We start from the raw sequence: 18,051 nt of genomic DNA on the forward strand, positions 1-18,051 counted from the left end.
ACTCCTTGACCATCAAGCAGAGACTTCAAAGGCCCAGACGCATCCTTCGGGTGGGAGTTACTATCTGCTAGCTGGTTGTGAAAGGCGAAGAATCTCCGGGAGATAGTAAGGGCCCTTTGTTCTTCTCGGCCCTTCGCCCTCATTCGCCACTGTTTGGATACAGAACGAAAAGTTAGGAAGTTTTTAACAAATAGCAGCACAATGGATCTTGATAATAATTATTGTTCCCTGTGCACATTTATTTATTTTATTTATTTAGTCTAATACATAATACCCATTGAAGAGAAAGATATGTAATAATATAACTAAAGAAACAAATAGAAACATAGAAACATAGAAACATAGAAGTCTGACGGCAGAAAAAGACCTCATGGTCCATCTAGTCTGCCCTTATACTATTTTCTGTATTTTATCTTAGGATGGATATATGTTTATCCCAGGCATGTTTAAATTCAGTTACTGTGGATTTATCTACCACATCTGCTGGAAGTTTGTTCCAAGGATCTACTACTCTTGCAGTGAAATAATATTTTCTCATGTTGCTTTTGATCTTTCCCCCAACTAACTTCCGATTGTGTCCCCTTGTTCTTGTGTTCACTTTCCTATTAAAAACACTTCCCTCCTGGACCTTATTTAACCCTTTAATATATTTAAATGTTTCGATCATGTCCCCCCTTTTCCTTCTGTCCTCCAGACTATATAAAAGTATAGGTGAACAAATTTGAAAGGAAGAAAAGATAAATGAGATAAGGAGAGACAATTGGACAGGGGACGGAAGGCACACTGGTGCACTTATGCACGCCCCTTACTGACCTTGGATGGATGGGTGGGTGGGTGGGTGGGTGGATTGAAGGCAGGAGAAGAAACCAAGGATGGAAACTAATCAAGGAGGGAAGCAACTTGGAACTAAGGAGAAATTTGTCAATGGAAGAGCTGTAGTTTTGGAGTTGTAAGTCTCCCGGGGTGATTTAAGGGGCCGAGTTGACTCTTACACCCCAATAGATCCTGTTTCTGGAGGATCCATTTATCTCTAAGTCACGTGCTTAGGCTACACAACATCAGCCTCAAATGCCCCCCCCCCCTCCAGTTCCTCTCCCTGTCATCCAATCGAGTTGGCCTTAGAAACAGAAACAGAAGATTGACAGCAGAAATAGACCTCATCTAGTCTGCCCTTATACTATTTCCTGTATTTTATCTCAGGAGGGATCTATGTTTATCCCAGGCATGTTTACATTCAGTTCCTGTGGATTTACCAACCACGTCTGCTGGAAGTTTATTCCAAGCATCTACTATTCTTTCAGCCAAATAATATTTTCTCACGTTGCTTCTGATCTTTTCCCCCAACTAACCTCAGATGGTGCCCCCCTGTTCTTGGGTTCACTTTCCTATTAAAAACACTTCCCTCCGGAACCTTATTTAACCCTTTCACATATTTAAATGTTTTGGTCGTGTCCCCCCTTTCCCTTCTGTCCTCCAGACTCTACAGATGGAGTCCATGAAGTCTTTCCTGATACGTTTTATGCTGAAGACCTTCCACCATTCTTGTAGCCTGTCTTTGGACCTGTTCAACTTGATCCATATCTCTTTTTGTAGGTGAGGTCTCCAGAACTGAACACAGTAGCATCTTGCTCTCTCTCCCCCTTTCCTCTCTTCTACCGCCCCCCACACATTTCAAACTCCCCCCCCCACTCTGTCTGCCTCCCCTTTGAACGTTTTCCAGCCCAAAGGAATGTCGGAAAGCAACATTCCCAGTCCTGGGGATTCTGTCTGTCTGTCTTTCCCTACCTGGTTGGAGACAGGGGTCAACCTTGGCTGTCCCTTCAATCGTTTGGCATCGCCCCAGTTCTCTGGGACTTGGAGGGCTTCTCCAGCCCTCAGACGGGGAGGAGGAGACTCAAAGGCGGTTTGCGCTCCGTTCGACCTTTTCCGTGGGGGCCGTCTGCTTCGGGCCGTCTTTTACACCGACGGTGAAGTTCTGGCTGCCTCTTAAATTCCCATTTGCTCCAGCTGTTATGAGGATTATCTCTCTCCCACTGCGATTGTCAAAGCCATTTCCCTCTCTCTCTCTCTTGGAGAAAGGTAGAGGCCGGGTGATAAAGGCTTCCAGGACACGTAGACGGTGGTCTGCAGGTGGTCTCATCCCCCCTGCCTTCGGGGAGCTCTTGCGATTGATCTCTGCCCCCGTCCCGTGTCGTAAAAGCCCATCGCTCACCAAAATCATCTTGCCCAGAAAAGAAACAGTGGAATAAAAATCAGGGGTGGAAGAATGTGGAAGACGAATCCAGCCAAGCTCCTGGTATTTCGGGGAATGGGTTTTCCACTTGCATTGTTTCAGGAAAGGGAGATAAATCTCGGCTTGGCAGCCTCTCCGGGGCTATAAAAGCCAAAGAGCCAGATGGGCTTCCAGAGACCGGGCGGGTAATCGCCTCCATGTGTTACCAAGAGGTTGGGGTGGAAGCAGAGGTATTGCCCACAGGATCATCTCCTGCAACGTCCTGCCTGTCAACGGCTACTTCAGCTTCAACCACAACAACACACGAGCACGCAACAGACTCAACCTCAATATTAACCGCTCCAGACTTGACTGTAAAAAATACGACTTTAATAATAGAGTTGTTGAACGTGGAACTCATATGGGACTTCGTAGTGTCCACCCCTAACCCCCAATACTTTACCCTTAGACTATCCATGGTTGACCTCTCCAGATTCCTAAGAGGTCAGTAAGGGGCGAGTACAAGTGCACTAGAGTGCCTTCCGTCCCCTGTCCTATAGTCTCTCCTATATCTCCTATACCTTTTTATCTTTTCTGTCTCTAATTTGTACTTATATTATGTTAAATATACTACAATACAATACTATATTTGTATGACAAATAAATAAATAAATAATAAATAAAATAAATATCCCATATATCTTCTCTTCTATCCCTTTATCTTTCTTCTATTCTCTCTTTGATTTATCTTATCCTATACTCTCTCTTCTATTCCTTCTCTAATTCTCTTCTTTTTCCCCTTGAAGCTTCCTCTACTACCTTCATTGTGTATTATTGTGTATTGGATTTGTATGCCGCCCTTTTCCGAGGACTCAGGGCAGCTCACAACAACATAAACAGTGTACAAATCCAATTTTAAAATACAATTTTAAACCCTTATAATAAAATAAAATACTCACACAACCAATCAAACCATACACCAGCCTTGACAATTGGTGTGTGTGTTAGTTTCCCCATGCCTGGAGGCAAAGATAAGTTTTTAATAACTTACAAAAGGCGAGGAGGGTGGGGGCCATCCTAATCTCTGGGGGGAGTTAGTTCCAGAGGGCCGGGGCCATCACAGAGAAGGCTCTTCCCCTGGGTCCTGCCAGATGACATTGTTTAGTTGACGGGACCCGGAGAAGGCCGACTCTGTGGGACCTAATCGGCTGCTGGGATTCGTGTGGCAGAAGGCGGTCCTGGAGATATTCTGGTCCAATGCCATGAAGGGCTTTATAGGTCATAACCAACACTTTGAATTGTGACCGGAAACTGATTGGCAGCCAATGCAGACTGCAGACTGCAGAGCCCATGATTGCTCTCGCGGCCGCATTCTGCATGATCTGAAGTTTCCGAACACTTTTCAAAGGTAGCCCCATGTAGAGAGCGTTACAGTAGTCGAGCCTCGAGGTGATGAGGGCATGAGCGACCGTGAGCAGTGACTCCTGGTCCAAATAGGGCCGCAACTGGTGCACCAGGTGAACCTGGGCAAATGTCCCCCTCGCCACAGCCAAAAGATGGTTCTCTAATGTGAGCTGTGGATCAAGGAGGACGCCCAAGTTGCGGACCCTCTCTGAGGGGGTCAATAATTCCCCCCCCCCGGGTTATGGACGGACAGATTGAATTGTCCTTGGGAGGCAAAACCCACAGCCACTCCGTCTTATCCGGGTTGAGTTTGAGCCTGTTTGACCCCTCTCATAGTTACTACTGTTGAGCAAGGTACTACATATACTGTACCTGTGCGTTTTGTTTTTCATGCCTAAATGTCGAACCTTTTTTTTTACTCGTGCAGTCTACAGGAAGGTAGGTGGGCAGCCATGATTTTGTTCTGCCGTTCTGATTCTCCTCTGAAGTCCGTGTCGGTCTTGTTGGGTTGCAGAACCGAACCAGGCAGTGATGGAGGTGCAGATGACAGACTCAATGATTCCTCTGTAGAACTGGATCAGCAGCTCCTGGGGCAGTTTGAGTTTCCTGAGTTGGCACAGAAAGAACATCCTTTGTGGTGCTTTTTTGATGACGTGTTTGATGTCAGGGGACCATTTTAGGTCTTGAGTTGTTTTACCTATTGTGATTAGTTTGGTCTTCTTACATCTTCTTACATTATTGTTGTGAGCCGCCCCGAGTCTACGGAGAGGGACGACATACAAATCTAATAAATAAATAAATAAATAAATAAATGAATGAATGAATGAATGAATAAATGAATAAATGAATAAATGAATAAATGAATAAATGAATAAATGAATAAATGAATAAATGAATAAATGAATAAACGAATAAACAAATAAACAAATAAACAAACAAACAAACAAACAAACAAACAAATCTATCTATCTATCTATCTATCTATCTATCTATCTATCTATCTATCCAAGTCTACGGAGAGGGACGGCATACAAATCCAATAAATAAATAAATAAACAAACAAACAAATCTATCTATCTATCTATCTATCTATCTATCTATCTATCCATCCGAGTCTACGGAGAGGGACGGCATACAAATCCAATAAATAAATAAATAAACAAACAAACAAATCTATCTATCTATCTATCTATCTATCTATCTATCTATCCATCCGAGTCTACGGAGAGGGATGGCATACAAATCCAATAAATAAATAAATAAACAAACAAACAAATCTATCTATCTATCTATCTATCTATCTATCTATCTATCTATCTATCTATCCAAGTCTACGGAGAGGGACGGCATACAAATCCAATAAATAAATAAATAAATAAACAAACATATCTATCTATCTATCTATCTATCTATCTATCCATCCGAGTCTACGGAGAGGGACGGCATACAAATCCAATAAATAAATAAATAAACAAACAAACAAATCTATTTATCTATCTATCTATCTATCTATCTATCTATCTATCTATCTATCTATCTATCTATCCAAGTCTACGGAGAGGGACGGCATACAAATCCAATAAATAAATAAATAAACAAACAAATCTATCTATCTATCTATCTATCTATCTATCTATCCATCCGAGTCTACGGAGAGGGATGGCATACAAATCCAATAAACAAATAAATAAATAAACAAACAAACAAACAAACCTATCTATCTATCTATCTATCTATCTATCTATCTATCTATCTATCTATCTATCTATCTATCTATCTGAGTCTACAGAGAAGGACGGCATACAAATCCAATAAATAAATAAATCTCACCCTGGACCACTTTCTCCAAGCTGCTAAATTTGGCATTTTTTATCTAAATGGCCATGAAGGTGCCGTTCAGGATTTCTGAAGTTATCCATCCACCCCCCTGCAGTAACAGTATCCGAGGATATTTGCCCAGAGTGTTTTGCCTTCTCATAAAACTTCTGGGCATGGCCCAGAATTCAACTCCAGGGCCTTTTTCTTTTCCGTGAATGCCCCCAAGTCTTCTGCTGATAAATCCGAGGCAAGAGAGGAGCGAAGGAAACCGTTTGTGGTGCAGCTGCTGCCCTGCGTGGGACCTGATAAATCTGCCCAACAATTTATTTGATCTTTGAACTTCTGGGTCCCTGGGAGGCTGGCTCTGCAACCTGCAGAAGTAATCAGGGTTTCTTTTCAGGCTAAGATAGATGGTGGGTTCCCCCAGAGCTGGAATTTATTGCTCGGGTGGGGAAAATCACCCAGAGTTTAAAATGCCGACAGTGTCCTTGTTGCCATCTTCTCCATCACATGTGACTAGACGTCCCACTTTTTGATAATTTGTCCCACAAAGGAAGGAAGAGAAAGAAAGAAGGACGGAGGGAGAGAGAGAAAGAAATAGAGGAAGGAAAGAAGAGGGAGAAAGAAAGAGGGAGGGAGAGAGAGAGAGAGAAAGAAATAGAGGAAGGAAGGAAGAGAGAGAAAGAAAGAGGGAGGGAGAGAGAGAGAGAAAGAAATAGAGGAAGGAAGGAAGAGAGAGAGAGAAAGAAGGACGGAGAGAGAGAGAGAAAGAAATAGAGGAAGGAAGGAAGAGAGAGAAAGAAAGAGGGAGGGAGAGAGAGAGAGAAAGAAATAGAGGAAGGAAGGAAGAGAGAGAAAGAAAGAGGGAGGGAGAGAGTAAGAGAGCGAAATAGAGAGAAAGGGATGGAGGGAGGGAGAGAGAGAGAGAAAGAAAGAGTTTTTTTTCTCCATATAGACCAAATTTTTAATCAAGAACTTCCCCTCCCCCAGAGGTCAATGGTGTCCCTCTTTACCAATGTGAAAATCTGGTCACTTTACCATCACAGGCTGTTTTAGATCTCTTGGAATGCAGTCTCCATCATCCTCTCGCGAGGTGATGGGATTTGTAGTGTTCCAAAGCTGAAGGTCACTACATTTCAGGAGCAGGAGAGAGAGAGGCTGCGGAATAAGAGAGTCAATCCTCCTTTTAAGAGATCAACTTTGGTGAAATTAGGATAACAGAATAACAGTTAATAATAATAATGACAACAACAGAGTTGGAAGGGACCTTGGAGGTCTTCTAGTCTAGCCCTCTGCTTAGGCAGGAGACCCTCCACTACTTCAGACAGATGGTTTTCCAACGTCTGCTTTAAAACTTCCAGTGTTGGAGCATCCACAACTTCTGGTGGCAGGCAGTTCCACTGATCAATTGTTCTAACTGTCAGGAAATTCTTCCTTAGTTCTAAGTTGCTTCTCTCCTTGTTCAGCTTCCACCCATTGCTTCTTGTTCTACCCTCAGGTCCTTTGGAGCAGGGGTCCTCAAACTTGGCAACCTTAAGACTTGTGGACTTCAACTCCCAGAATTCTCCAGCCAGCTATGACTGGAGCTATGCTGGCTGGAGAATTCTGGGAATTGTAGTCCACAAGTCTTAAAGTTTCCAAGTTTGAAGACCTCTGCTTTGGAGAATAGCTTGACTCCCTCTTCTTTGGGGCCACCCCTGAGGTATCGGAAGACTCATTGATCCATTGTTGTCAGGAAATGTCTCTTTGTATGTTCTAGCTCGGTTCCCTCCTTGATTAATTCCCATCCATTGCTTCTTGCTCTGCTGCCTCCTCCTCCCCCCAGCACTGATGAAGTTACCTAAATGGGTCACGAAACGTCTGCAAGAAATCCACTCAGCTCAGAGAGGATCAAGTTAAGCCACTCTCCCCCCCCACACACCCCCAGGTCCCCTGGGCTACAAGGAGGCAGAGGGGGTCAGGTCCCCCCCTCAGGCAGTTCCCCCCCCCTCGCCACTCCTCCCTGACCCCTTTGCAGAGTTAAAAGCCAGCCGGGGTGTTGAAAGACGTGATGGAAAACAGACCCACGGCAGGCGACTTCCAAACTCTGCTGTGGAGAACTGGAAAGACAGAGGGGATGGAAAACAAATAAAAGTTGGGGGGGGGGTTGAGAAAGGACTGGGGGTGCCAGGAGGGAGGAGGGGGAGGGAGGGAGGGGGCAGCCTCGGGTCCTGCCAAGAGCCGGGAACCTCGCTGGTTGGCTTTGCAAAACTCTTGCTTGGCATCCAGGCCCTTCCTGCCCAGCGATGGGCTCCCACAGGTACGGCCAGGTATGCAGAACCCGTAGTCACATTTTGGTCATGTACGCTTGATTTGTGTGACCATTTCCTTTCATTTATCTTTCTTTCTTTTGTTTTCTTTGTATGTTCTGTTTATTTGTTGTGAGCCGCCCCGAGTCTTTGGAGAGAGGCAGCATAAAAGTCTAATAAATTATCATCATCATCATTGTTATTATTATTATTATTACTATTATTACTATTATTAAATATTATTATTTAAATTGTTTAATTGCTTAAATTTATATGTAGAAACTTTAAAAAGATTATTTTTTTAAAAAGTTGAATTCCCCCCCCCCCTTCTGGACTCTGGGTCTGTTTTTCCTATCGCTGTAAATGAGGTTGAATGTGTATAATTTTAGAAGAGCTGTGAGTGCGTGTGAGTACATACACATATAGTTTATGTAGTAGATAATGTATATTTTTGTGTGCCTGTGTGTAATGTGTATGTACACATATGGCATATATACATAGAATTAAAGAGTATATTTTGGATGTTCAGGAATATTAAATAGAGAGGGAAATTTTCTCTCTTTGAGGAGAGGAGAGGCCAGGCACCCTAACCCTAACCCCTTATATTATTATTATTATTATTATTATTATTATTATTATTATTATTATTATTATTTAGATTTGTATATCGCCCTTCGCCAAACACTCATGAATGACGTCAGGTTGGCCACCTTTAAGCCAGTCACATGACCTTTAAGCCACCCATCGGTCACATGGTCATCAAGCCACTCCCACCTGGTCACATGGCGGGCAAGTCACACCCACAAAATAAGCCACACCCACAGGGTGGTAGTAAATAATTTTGCATCCCTTCACTGCTGGCACTCTTTGGATTTGGCAAACTGGCGCTTTTATCTGGGCAGTCCTTGGCTGTCTTTTTCTTTCTTTCTTTCTCTTTTTCTCCTCTCTCTCTTTATCCCTCCCTCTCTTTCTTTCTCTTCTTTCTTTCTTTCTTTCTTTCTTTCCTTCTGTCTCTTTTTCTTTCTTTCTTTCTTTCTTTCTCTTTCCTTCCTTCTTTCTTTCTCTTTCTTTCTTTCCCCGTCTTTCTTTCTTTCATTCATTCTTTCTTTCTCTCTCTCTCTCTCTGTCTGTCTCTTTCTCGCTCTCTCATTCTTCTGAACTTGCAAACTTTGTTATTTGAGAGAACTCAGAGATTGGGAACCTGGGAATTCTGGCTGGGCCTATTTCAAAGCAAGGGAGGAAAGAGAGCAGCCAGACCAAAAAATAACCCCCCCAACAGCCCCCTCCCAGCCCTCTCCTCTTCAAAGGAAAACCCAGGCCCCCCCAACCTGGCAGGTGCACCAAAGATCTTGAGAACTTCTCCCACCCTTCCCTTTGAAACGTGAGTCCTGCAAGCCCATGATGGGGTGAAACCTAAGCCTGCCCGTCTCAAAAACACCAGCATTTGGGGGTCTAATGAAAGCGACGTGTGTGTGAATGCAGAGAGCCCACCCCACCTGGTGCCTAGGACGTGGGGTCTGCAGAGACCACGAACGATCCAGCCACGAGGTGTGAGATGACCAGAAGACTTCCTGCTTCCTTGCTCTTTGTTATATGGTGCTTCTCAGTCCTCCAGAGGTCACAATTGTCCCAAAGGTGCTTTCTCTCAAGAGGCATTTGGAGTTCCTGTGTTTTTTCTTTGAAGACGTTTCACTTCTCCTCCAAGGACCTTCTTCAACTCAGAGCCAGCTGCCTCCTATTCTTCTATACTAAATCACTCTTTTCTCACTCATTATTATCTATCAGTGTTTCCCAACCTTGGCAACTTGAAGATATTTGGACTTCAACTCCCAGAATTCCCCAGCCAGCATCCGCTGGCTGGGGAATTCTGGGAGTTGAAGTCCAAATATCTTCAAGTTGCCAAGGTTGGGAAACACTGATCTATATATACAGCACCATCTGTGTGAGTTCTCAAAGTTTACCATCTCTATACTACCAATTTTATTACGTTTTCTTCCTTTCATCCAACCATTTTTACCATTTGTCCCAAATTTGATAAGCTTCCATGCAAGCCCTCGAAAACTCTAAAAAAAAAACCCAGACTTTCAGAGGGTAATTCAATTATTCCAATAACTGAGACCCCAGACAGAAAAAAAAGGGTGGGTTGTTTTCTGGATGCCACCACAAACTTTGCAACACAGCGACAGAAGCGTTCTGATCTGCCAAAATTTTTCAGCTACATCCACTCTCAAAGAACTGGAGCAATAATTCCCAAATGCATGGCCCAGTTAGGTAACCTCACCAGTGCTGAAATGTAAAAATGAAAATGGAATGCCCTCACTCGGCTAAACCAATAATCCCCCCAACACTATCAAACTATTTACTAAGTCTGCACCACTATTACTACTAGTTTTTTCCCCATAGTTCCTATCACCCATCTCCTCCCACTTAGGACTGTATGACTGTTGCTTGTATCCTTAAGATTTTTATTAATACTATTGATAGCTTCCTGATGGCTTATTTGACCCCTATGACAATCATTAAGTGTTGGACCTCATGATTCTTGACAGACGTATATTTTATGTCCACTGAGAGCATCTGCACCAAAGACAAATTCCTTGTGTGTCCAATCACTCTTGGCCAACAAAGAATTCTATTCTATTCTATTCTATTCTATTCTACTCTACTCTACCCATGTGGCAATCATCAAGTGTTGCATCTCATGATTCTTGACAAATGTATCATTTCTTTTATGCACACTGAGAGCATCTGCACCAAAGACAAATTCCTTGTGGGTCCAATCACATGTGGCCAATAAAGAATTCTATTCTATTCTATTCTATTCTATTCTACTCTACTCTACTCTACTCTATTCTACCCGTGTGGCAATCATCAAGTGTTGGACCTCATGATTCTTGACAAATGTATCATTTCTTTTATGTCCACTGAGAGCATCTGCACCAAAGACAAATTCCTTGTGTGTCCAATCACACTTGGCCAATAAAGAATTCTATTCTATTCTATTCTATACAAATGTATCATTTCTTTTATGTCCACTGAGAGCATCTGCACCAAAGACAAATTCCTTGTGTGTCTGATCACACTTGGCCAATAAAGAATTCTATTCTATTCTATTCTATTCTATTCTATTCTATTCTATACAAATGTATATTTTCTTTTATGTCCACTGAGAGCATCCGCACCATAGACAAATTCCTTGTGTGTTCAATCATACTTGGCCAATAAAGAATTTCTATTCTATTCTATTCAAACCTTGAGAGAATAAAAAAGTGTCTGTATATTTCCATGTGTTTGGTGGATGTCAGACTTCCGGTGACTCTTTTGAGCATGGAGGGAGGGGAAACATCTGGGAGAGTGATGCAAAGCCTGGTAGGCCACCAATGGGTGCCCATTCGGGACACTTCTGTGGCCTTGTGCCATGCCAAGGAGACCATTCCAACCACCCAGATCTTGGCTGGATGTTCTCGTAAGTGGAATCAGGTGCATGGCGCATGTCTGCACATCCATCTCACACCCCACCCCTTCTCTCTCTCTCTCTCTCTCTCTCACACACACACACACACACACACACCCCTCCACTCCCAATTCAGGCTCTGGAAAAACCACCCAGGCATCGTCCAGCATCCAGATTTAATAGCATTTTTTTTTTTTTACAGTGAGTAACTGTAGTGCAAATATTGCTTCGAAGGCTGATACAGGTGAGTAGGAAAATCCACCTGGGTGTAAGAGACCCGGATCCAGAACAAGCTCAGAAGCGGATTGAAAGAGGCGGATTGTGGTTTGCGTCTCGGGTGCCAAACTTGCTGCAGCCAACTCACCACCGTCGATTCGCTGGAGGGACCAAAGTTCAAAGAGATGGCGGGATGGAATCATTCGAGAAAGCGATGGAAAAGGAGGGACAGAAGGAAAGGGGGGATGGCTTTTTTAAAATTTGCTTTCGGGAATGAAATTGTTGTGCTAAATTGGCCGTGGCGAGTGAACACTGGTGGGTTGGCTGTGGCAAGCGGACCGTGGAGAATTGGCTGCTTTCACAGCAAAGATGGTGGCGCAGGAGATTCCTTGCCCATGTGAACGTACGGACACCAGGAACGGGGTTTCCGTTACAATTTTGGAGGATGATCCCCAGTTCTGAACCTGGCCGATAAATTCATTCATTCATTAATGAAATGTGTATGCCACCCACTCCTGAAGAACCGAAATGACCTTCTCAAGAATTCAACCCTGTTCTGAAGACACCAAAGGAGGTTCCTGAAAGTCCTCAAATCTTGGTCCCACCTGGCTTTCAAACACAGGAAGTCCTCAACCTACGACCCAGCATTTATGTTGCTAAGTGAGACATTTGTTAAGTGAGTTAAGTTAGTGACCAAGGTTGTTAAGTGAATCACAGCCATTAAGTTAGTAACCTGGTTGTTAAGTGAACCACTGCAGTTGTTAAGTTAGTAAACCAGTTGTTAAGTGAATCACCACCGTTAAATTAGTAACCTGATTGTTAAGTGAACCACTGCAGTTGTTAAGTTAGTAAACCAGTTGTTAAATGAATCACCACCATTAAGTTAGTAACCTGGTTGTTAAGTGAACCACTGCAGTTGTTAAATGAATCACCACAGTTGTTAAGTTAGTAACCCGGTTGTTAAGTGAGTCAGGCTTCCTTGCGGACTTGCCAGAAGGTCACAAAAGTGGATCACGTGATCACAGGACACTACGACCGTCATAAATCTGAGTCTGCCACCAAGCATCCAATCACGTGACCCACAGGGATGCCACGATGGTCATTAAGTGTGGAAAACGGTCCCAAGTCCCTTTTTTTCCAATGCCATTGTAACTTTGAACAGTGACTAAGCGAGCTGGTGTAAATTGAGGGCTACCTGTAGTGGGAATGAAAGGTGGGAAAGTGCCCAGCCGTCTCTTCTTCGGGGCTGGTAGGACATCCATGGAACCCCAAAGGGGATGACACCCAAGGAAAGGAAAGGCACCGCGCATGTGTGTGTGTGTACAAAAGACCCTCCCTCATTTGACACATGCACGAGGGTCCAAAAGTCCTCGGCCAGAGAGGACTCTGCCCCTAACGCTGGCGTGTTTGTGTGTGTGTATTTGTGTGTGTCTGCATATACCCATGATGGCAAACCTATTGCACGCGTGCCACAGGTGGCACATGGAGCCATAACACAGGGCACATGAGGCATTGTCCTATGTCAGCTCCAGCGCACATGTATATGCTAACCACCAGCCAATTTCTGGCCTTGGGGAGCCCCTTTCGCCCTATGGAGCCTTCGGGGAAGCTTCCTGAAGCCCCAGAGTGCAGAAAAACACCCAACAGGCAAACCGGAAGTTTGGAAAAATGGACTTCCTGTTCGCTCGTTGTGCTGTTTTTCACACGCCAGGACTTCAGGAAGCTTCCTGAAGCCCCGAAGTGTGAAAAATAGCACAATGGGCAAACCGAAAGTTTGGAAAAATGGACTTCCTGTTTGCTCATTGCGCTGTTTTTCACACTCTGGTACTTCGGGAAGCTTCCCCAAAGGCTCCAGAGTGCAAAAAATAACAACAGGTAAACAGGAAGTCCATTTTTTCAAACTTCTGGTTTGCCCATTTGTCTGTTTTTTTTCAGTTTCAGGATTCAGTGAGGCCTATGCACATGCACGGGGGCAGCACAGGGGTCGCATGTGTGGGGCGGGTGTGGGGCAATGCACACACGCTAGCACACACACACACACACCCTTTTGGCACGTGAACCAAAAAAGCTTCGCCACCACTGGCGTAGACCAACCATGGTTAGTGAAAATGCTCGTGAGGAGGGTCTCCTGTGCTGGGCCTGGCGAGGAAGGGGCCTTAGAAAGAGTGACCTTCCCCCTTACAGCTATGCTGGACCCCATCCCCATTTCCTCCCATGGGGGGGATGATGGGAGTTGTAGTCCAAACCTCCGGAAGGGATAGTCTGCTCTAGCAACCTAAGCGAGGGTCCAAGACATCACAACAAGCTTGTAAGGTAGGCTTGGATTGGTGTGGTCATGACCGCCATCTTGACCTCTCATCGGACGTCCTGGTCCTCGTCCTCTCCTTGTGCCACCCTTCTCCTTTTCCGAAGGTTGCTGGGGCCTTGCAAGGTGGTAGCAGCCTCCTCCAAGCGTCGCCAGGGAAGGGCTTCCTCGTCAGAAAATGAGACCATGGTCATGGAGCTAAGGACATCCGGTCCAGCCGTTCGGGTCACTGGAGCAGCACTCGGGACAAACTGGGCAGGGGGCAGGCGAGCTTTAAAAGATCTGGGGTTCATCTCAATCGTGCGGTTCCTCCAAGGCAACGTTGGTGCGCCTTCCTTCCGCGTAGGTGTGTGATGGGAAGGGTGGACACCTGCCATCGTCACAAGTCTCCGTGGTCTCTTGCCCGGCTCCAGGAGATGGACTGGGCTCAGCTGAAGGGCTTCACCAGCTTCATGGCAGCGTAGTTCTGCAGAGGGGGCAGAACATTGGTGACTTTTTTTTCCCAGCAAAAAATAAGCCCCCCGCCCCCCCCAAAATAAATCATCATAGAGAGAAGCCCTGGCATGATGCAAAGCCATGAAGTTTCAAGTTTCAGATATGCAGAGAAATTTTTTTACAGGGTCTCAAAGTTCGAAAACGGGCTTCACAGACCCGAACAGAACAGCAGGTATGGGGAGAGGGGACCAAGAAGGGCTTCCTTCACATTTGATAAGAGCCAAAAAGCTGTAGAAGGGACACCTTAGAGGTCATCTACTCTCACCCAAGCAAAGGCCCCAAGCATCAATCTCTTCTGATTTACACACATAAATTATATACCGTATTTTTCTACTTGGACAGAAGGAAAACCTCCCCTGCCAGACTGGGTTACATCAGGGTCTCCAACCTTGGCCACTTTAAGACGTGTGGACTTCAACTCCCGGAGTTCCTCCACTAGCAAGTTGGCTGAGGAATTCTGGGAGTTCAAGTCCACACGTCTTAAAGTGGCCAAGGTTGGAGGATTTGAAGAAGATTCCTTCCGCTGGGGTCACCTGGAGCTCCTCTCAGAGGCCCAGAAGAAGACAGGATTGAGAAGAAGATGAAAGGAAGAGACTGAGGGGGAGCCCAGAGAAGAGGAAGTAATGGAAGGGAGAAAGAAGGAGGGACGAAGACCAAAGGACCCACGATCTTACCGGGAAAGCATAGATGAAGATGCCCAGGAAAAGCAACAGGATGAAGACGAGGAGGAAGACGAGGAAGACCCACTTGAACCTTCTCCACAAGATGTACTTCAAGGTCTTGTAGGGCGAGGTGAACCACAGGAAGGAGGTCTCGGGGCGCCTGCAACAGAGAGCATCTCGGTGGGTGGAGGAAGTCAAGATTAAGTAATGTAGGAGCTGCCAACCCATCACAGGGACCAAGATGGACCAGGCATGCCTAGGGTGCCAAGACTGGGTTAGATACCTTCCTACCACCATGCCTCTGATTTCTCTGGAAAGGACATTGGGGTCAGTCAAGAACACATTAGAGTAGGGGTCTCCAAACTTGGCCATTTTCAGGCTGGTGGGCTTCAACCCCTAGAATTCAGCAAAGTTCCCAGAATTCTGCGAGTTGAAGTCCACCAGTATGAAAGTGGCCAAGGTTGCTGACCCCTGGTGATATTATTGTTAAGCGTTAAGGAATAATCTCCGAGTAGTCAAATGTACACAAACACAAACAGGGAGGTGGCAAATAGTCTACGGAGAGGGGCGGCGCACAAATCCAATAAATAAAATAAAATAAATAAATAAATAAACAAACAAACAAACAAACAAACATAAATATATAATAAAATAAATAATAAATAAATAAATAAAATATCCAGCTGATAGATTCAGAGATACTAGTAATAATTCGGTAATACAATCCAGATACATTCAGTATATAAAATACTATTTATTTTGGCAAATATCTCAGTCAGTCCTAGCCATACACAGTCATGTCAGTCAATAACTCTCAATACATACACAATGTTACAAGCTCACCTGTTCAGCTTATAAATACCTTCAACCACCATTTGAACATACAGTTCTACAAATTAGTCACAAAAACAAACTAGCAGAGAAAAATGGAGAGAGAGAATCGTGTTTCTGGCTCCCTCTAATGGCCATCCGTAGTACTAGCTCTTAAAATAATAGTGTTCCAATACATTGTTGGCTTGTGTTATATATTGCCAAACCCAACTAGTCATGTACATATGACTAATAATTGTTACCATGTATTCTTTTCTTTTTTAATTTTCCCCTCTTCCCCAAGTATGGGTTTGTTGGAACCCACGGGTGCCTCACAGGTTTCCCCTTCAACTTCTTCTCATTCGCCCAAGAGAAATTGAGCCCAACCGCCTTTCCCAACTCTACTTGGTGGCTCTTACTTTGGGTCTTCTAGCTTGGGGTTCATGTTGGGTTCATCCCGGCCCAGCCCAGCTGGCCGTTCTTCTTGCTCTTGTTCATTGACAATCTCCAGGGTCATCTCCAACTTGCCCTGCAAAGAGAGGGGTGGGGAGAAGAAGGGAGGGAGGGAGGAAGGTAAGGCCACAATTGAAGATCCGGAAATGGGAGGATGGATTTCCAAGGAAAAGAACCAGAAGAGACTGGTGGAAAAGTCCCTTCTCTTTCACGAATACCAACTAGCAGTCACAAAAGAAGACAAAAGCTCTTTAATTTCATAACATATGGACTAAAGAACTATAAAGCACTATCTGTCTGTCTGTCTGTCTGTCTGTCTGTCTGTCTGTCTGTCTGTCTGTCTGTCTGTCTGTCTGTCTGTCTATCTATCTATCTGCTAGCTGTAGTTTATTTTTTATTTGTTTGTTTTGTCAAGTACATATTGGTGGTATACAAAGATATAATAACTAGTACGAGAGAAACATGAAGACAGGGGACCTCTTGGGAATCGGGAGAGGTCAACAGTGGAGAGTCTAAGGGGAAAGTTTTGGGGGTCAGGTGGTGATACTACAGAGCCTGGTAGTGAGTTCCATTCATCAACTACTCGGTTGCTAAAGTCGTATTTCCTGCAGTCGAGTTTGGAGCAGTTGACTTTGAATTTGTATCTGTTGTGTGCTCGTGTGTTGTTGTGGTTGAACGAATTTTGTTGTGTTCAAATCTCCCCACCGGCTCCAGGTGGGTCAAATGAGGCCCCAGATTGTTAGGGGCAAGAGGCTGATTCTGTCATCCGCTTAGAGAGGGCTGTCAAAGCCCTGGGAAGCGGCAGATAAGTGTAAATGCTGCTGTTATTGCTGTCGGTGGCCATCAAAGCATCTTCTCGGCTGTCTGAACGTCCTTTCTGGCCTTCTAGGTAATCATTTAGAGTCCTCCAGCTCCAGACCTCACGTCTGCGGCCTGCAGGAGACCACAAGCCAAGCGTGGCCCAGAAACCTCTTGCAACCGAAACGGGGCTTCTTCTGAGGTTGCTTCTCTCTGATCCCCAGCCCATAATTGGGGCAGACGGGAGACTTCTTTCATATTCACGTGGGTCTTCCCCCCTTCCAGCAGCACGTGGGAACTGGAAAAAGGGCAGCTCTCCCCGGTCACACCCTCGTGCCCTCCGTTCCTCCTTTTCCAGCCCTCCCATCCTCTCTCCTCTTGCACAGACAGAAAACCCCAACGGTTGAGTGCCTTCCCAGGGCTTCGCTGAGCATTCAGACGTTTGGGAAAATTTGGTGCTCTTTGGGTTGCTATGGTCACCGGGCACACCAACCCTTCTGTGGCTAAAAAACAGAAATAGCATTTAGACATACAGGGTGCGTTCCCAAAGTAATGCAATTATTTTTTTTAAAGTAATTTATTGAACAGATTTGCACAAACACTTAAAATTCTTCAAAGTGCTGTCCTTGGGCCTCTACACTTTTTTTCCAGCGACTCTGCCATGACCGGTATGCAGCCTGGAAGGCGTCTTTGAGGACCTCTCGCAAGGTCTTCGTCACAGCTGATTGGATCTTTTCTATGGACGAAAAATGGGATCCTTTCAGGGCTGGGAACAAAAAGAAGTCTGCTGGGGCGACGTCAGGACTATGGGGTGTTTGGCCAGGAACTCGTGGACTCGTAGCCTGTTGTGGCCAAGTGCATTTTTCATACATAGAAGAGATCCAAACAGCCGTGACGAAGACATTGCGAGAGGTCCTCGAAGACGCCTTCCAGGGCGCGTACTGGTCATGGCAGAGTCACTGGAAAAAATGTGTAGAGGCCCAAGGACAGTACTTTGCAGAACTTTAAGTGTTTGTGCAAATCTGTTCAATAGATTACTTTTTAAAAAAATAATTGCATTACTTTTGGAACGCACCCTGTATATAGGGCTTCACAGTGCTTTTCCAGCCCTCTCTAAGCAGTTTACAGAGAGTACG

General features: G+C 44.8%; 1 protein-coding gene across 4 annotated transcripts in view; it reads right to left on the bottom strand.

Moving 5' to 3' along the window:
- Window positions 1–11,338: 11,338 nt before the first annotated feature.
- Window positions 11,339–18,051, bottom strand: part of DYSF (dysferlin) — a 119,975-nt gene continuing 113,262 nt past the window's right edge. For 2 of the 4 annotated variants that reach the window (XM_070756809.1, XM_070756808.1), the window contains exons 53-55: window positions 16,084–16,193; window positions 14,867–15,014; window positions 11,339–14,163 (exon numbers count right to left, since the gene is read on the bottom strand). In XM_070756809.1, coding sequence (XP_070612910.1) covers window positions 14,125–14,163; window positions 14,867–15,014; window positions 16,084–16,193 — 297 coding nt within the window. In that variant the 3' untranslated portion in view covers window positions 11,339–14,124. The remainder of the gene's footprint in view (window positions 14,164–14,866; window positions 15,015–16,083; window positions 16,194–18,051) is intronic. The other 2 variants (XM_070756811.1, XM_070756810.1) reach the window with 1 other exon arrangement.

This window comes from Erythrolamprus reginae, chromosome 7, assembly GCF_031021105.1.
Source record: "Erythrolamprus reginae isolate rEryReg1 chromosome 7, rEryReg1.hap1, whole genome shotgun sequence".
Classification (NCBI taxonomy): Eukaryota; Metazoa; Chordata; class Lepidosauria; order Squamata; family Dipsadidae; genus Erythrolamprus; species Erythrolamprus reginae.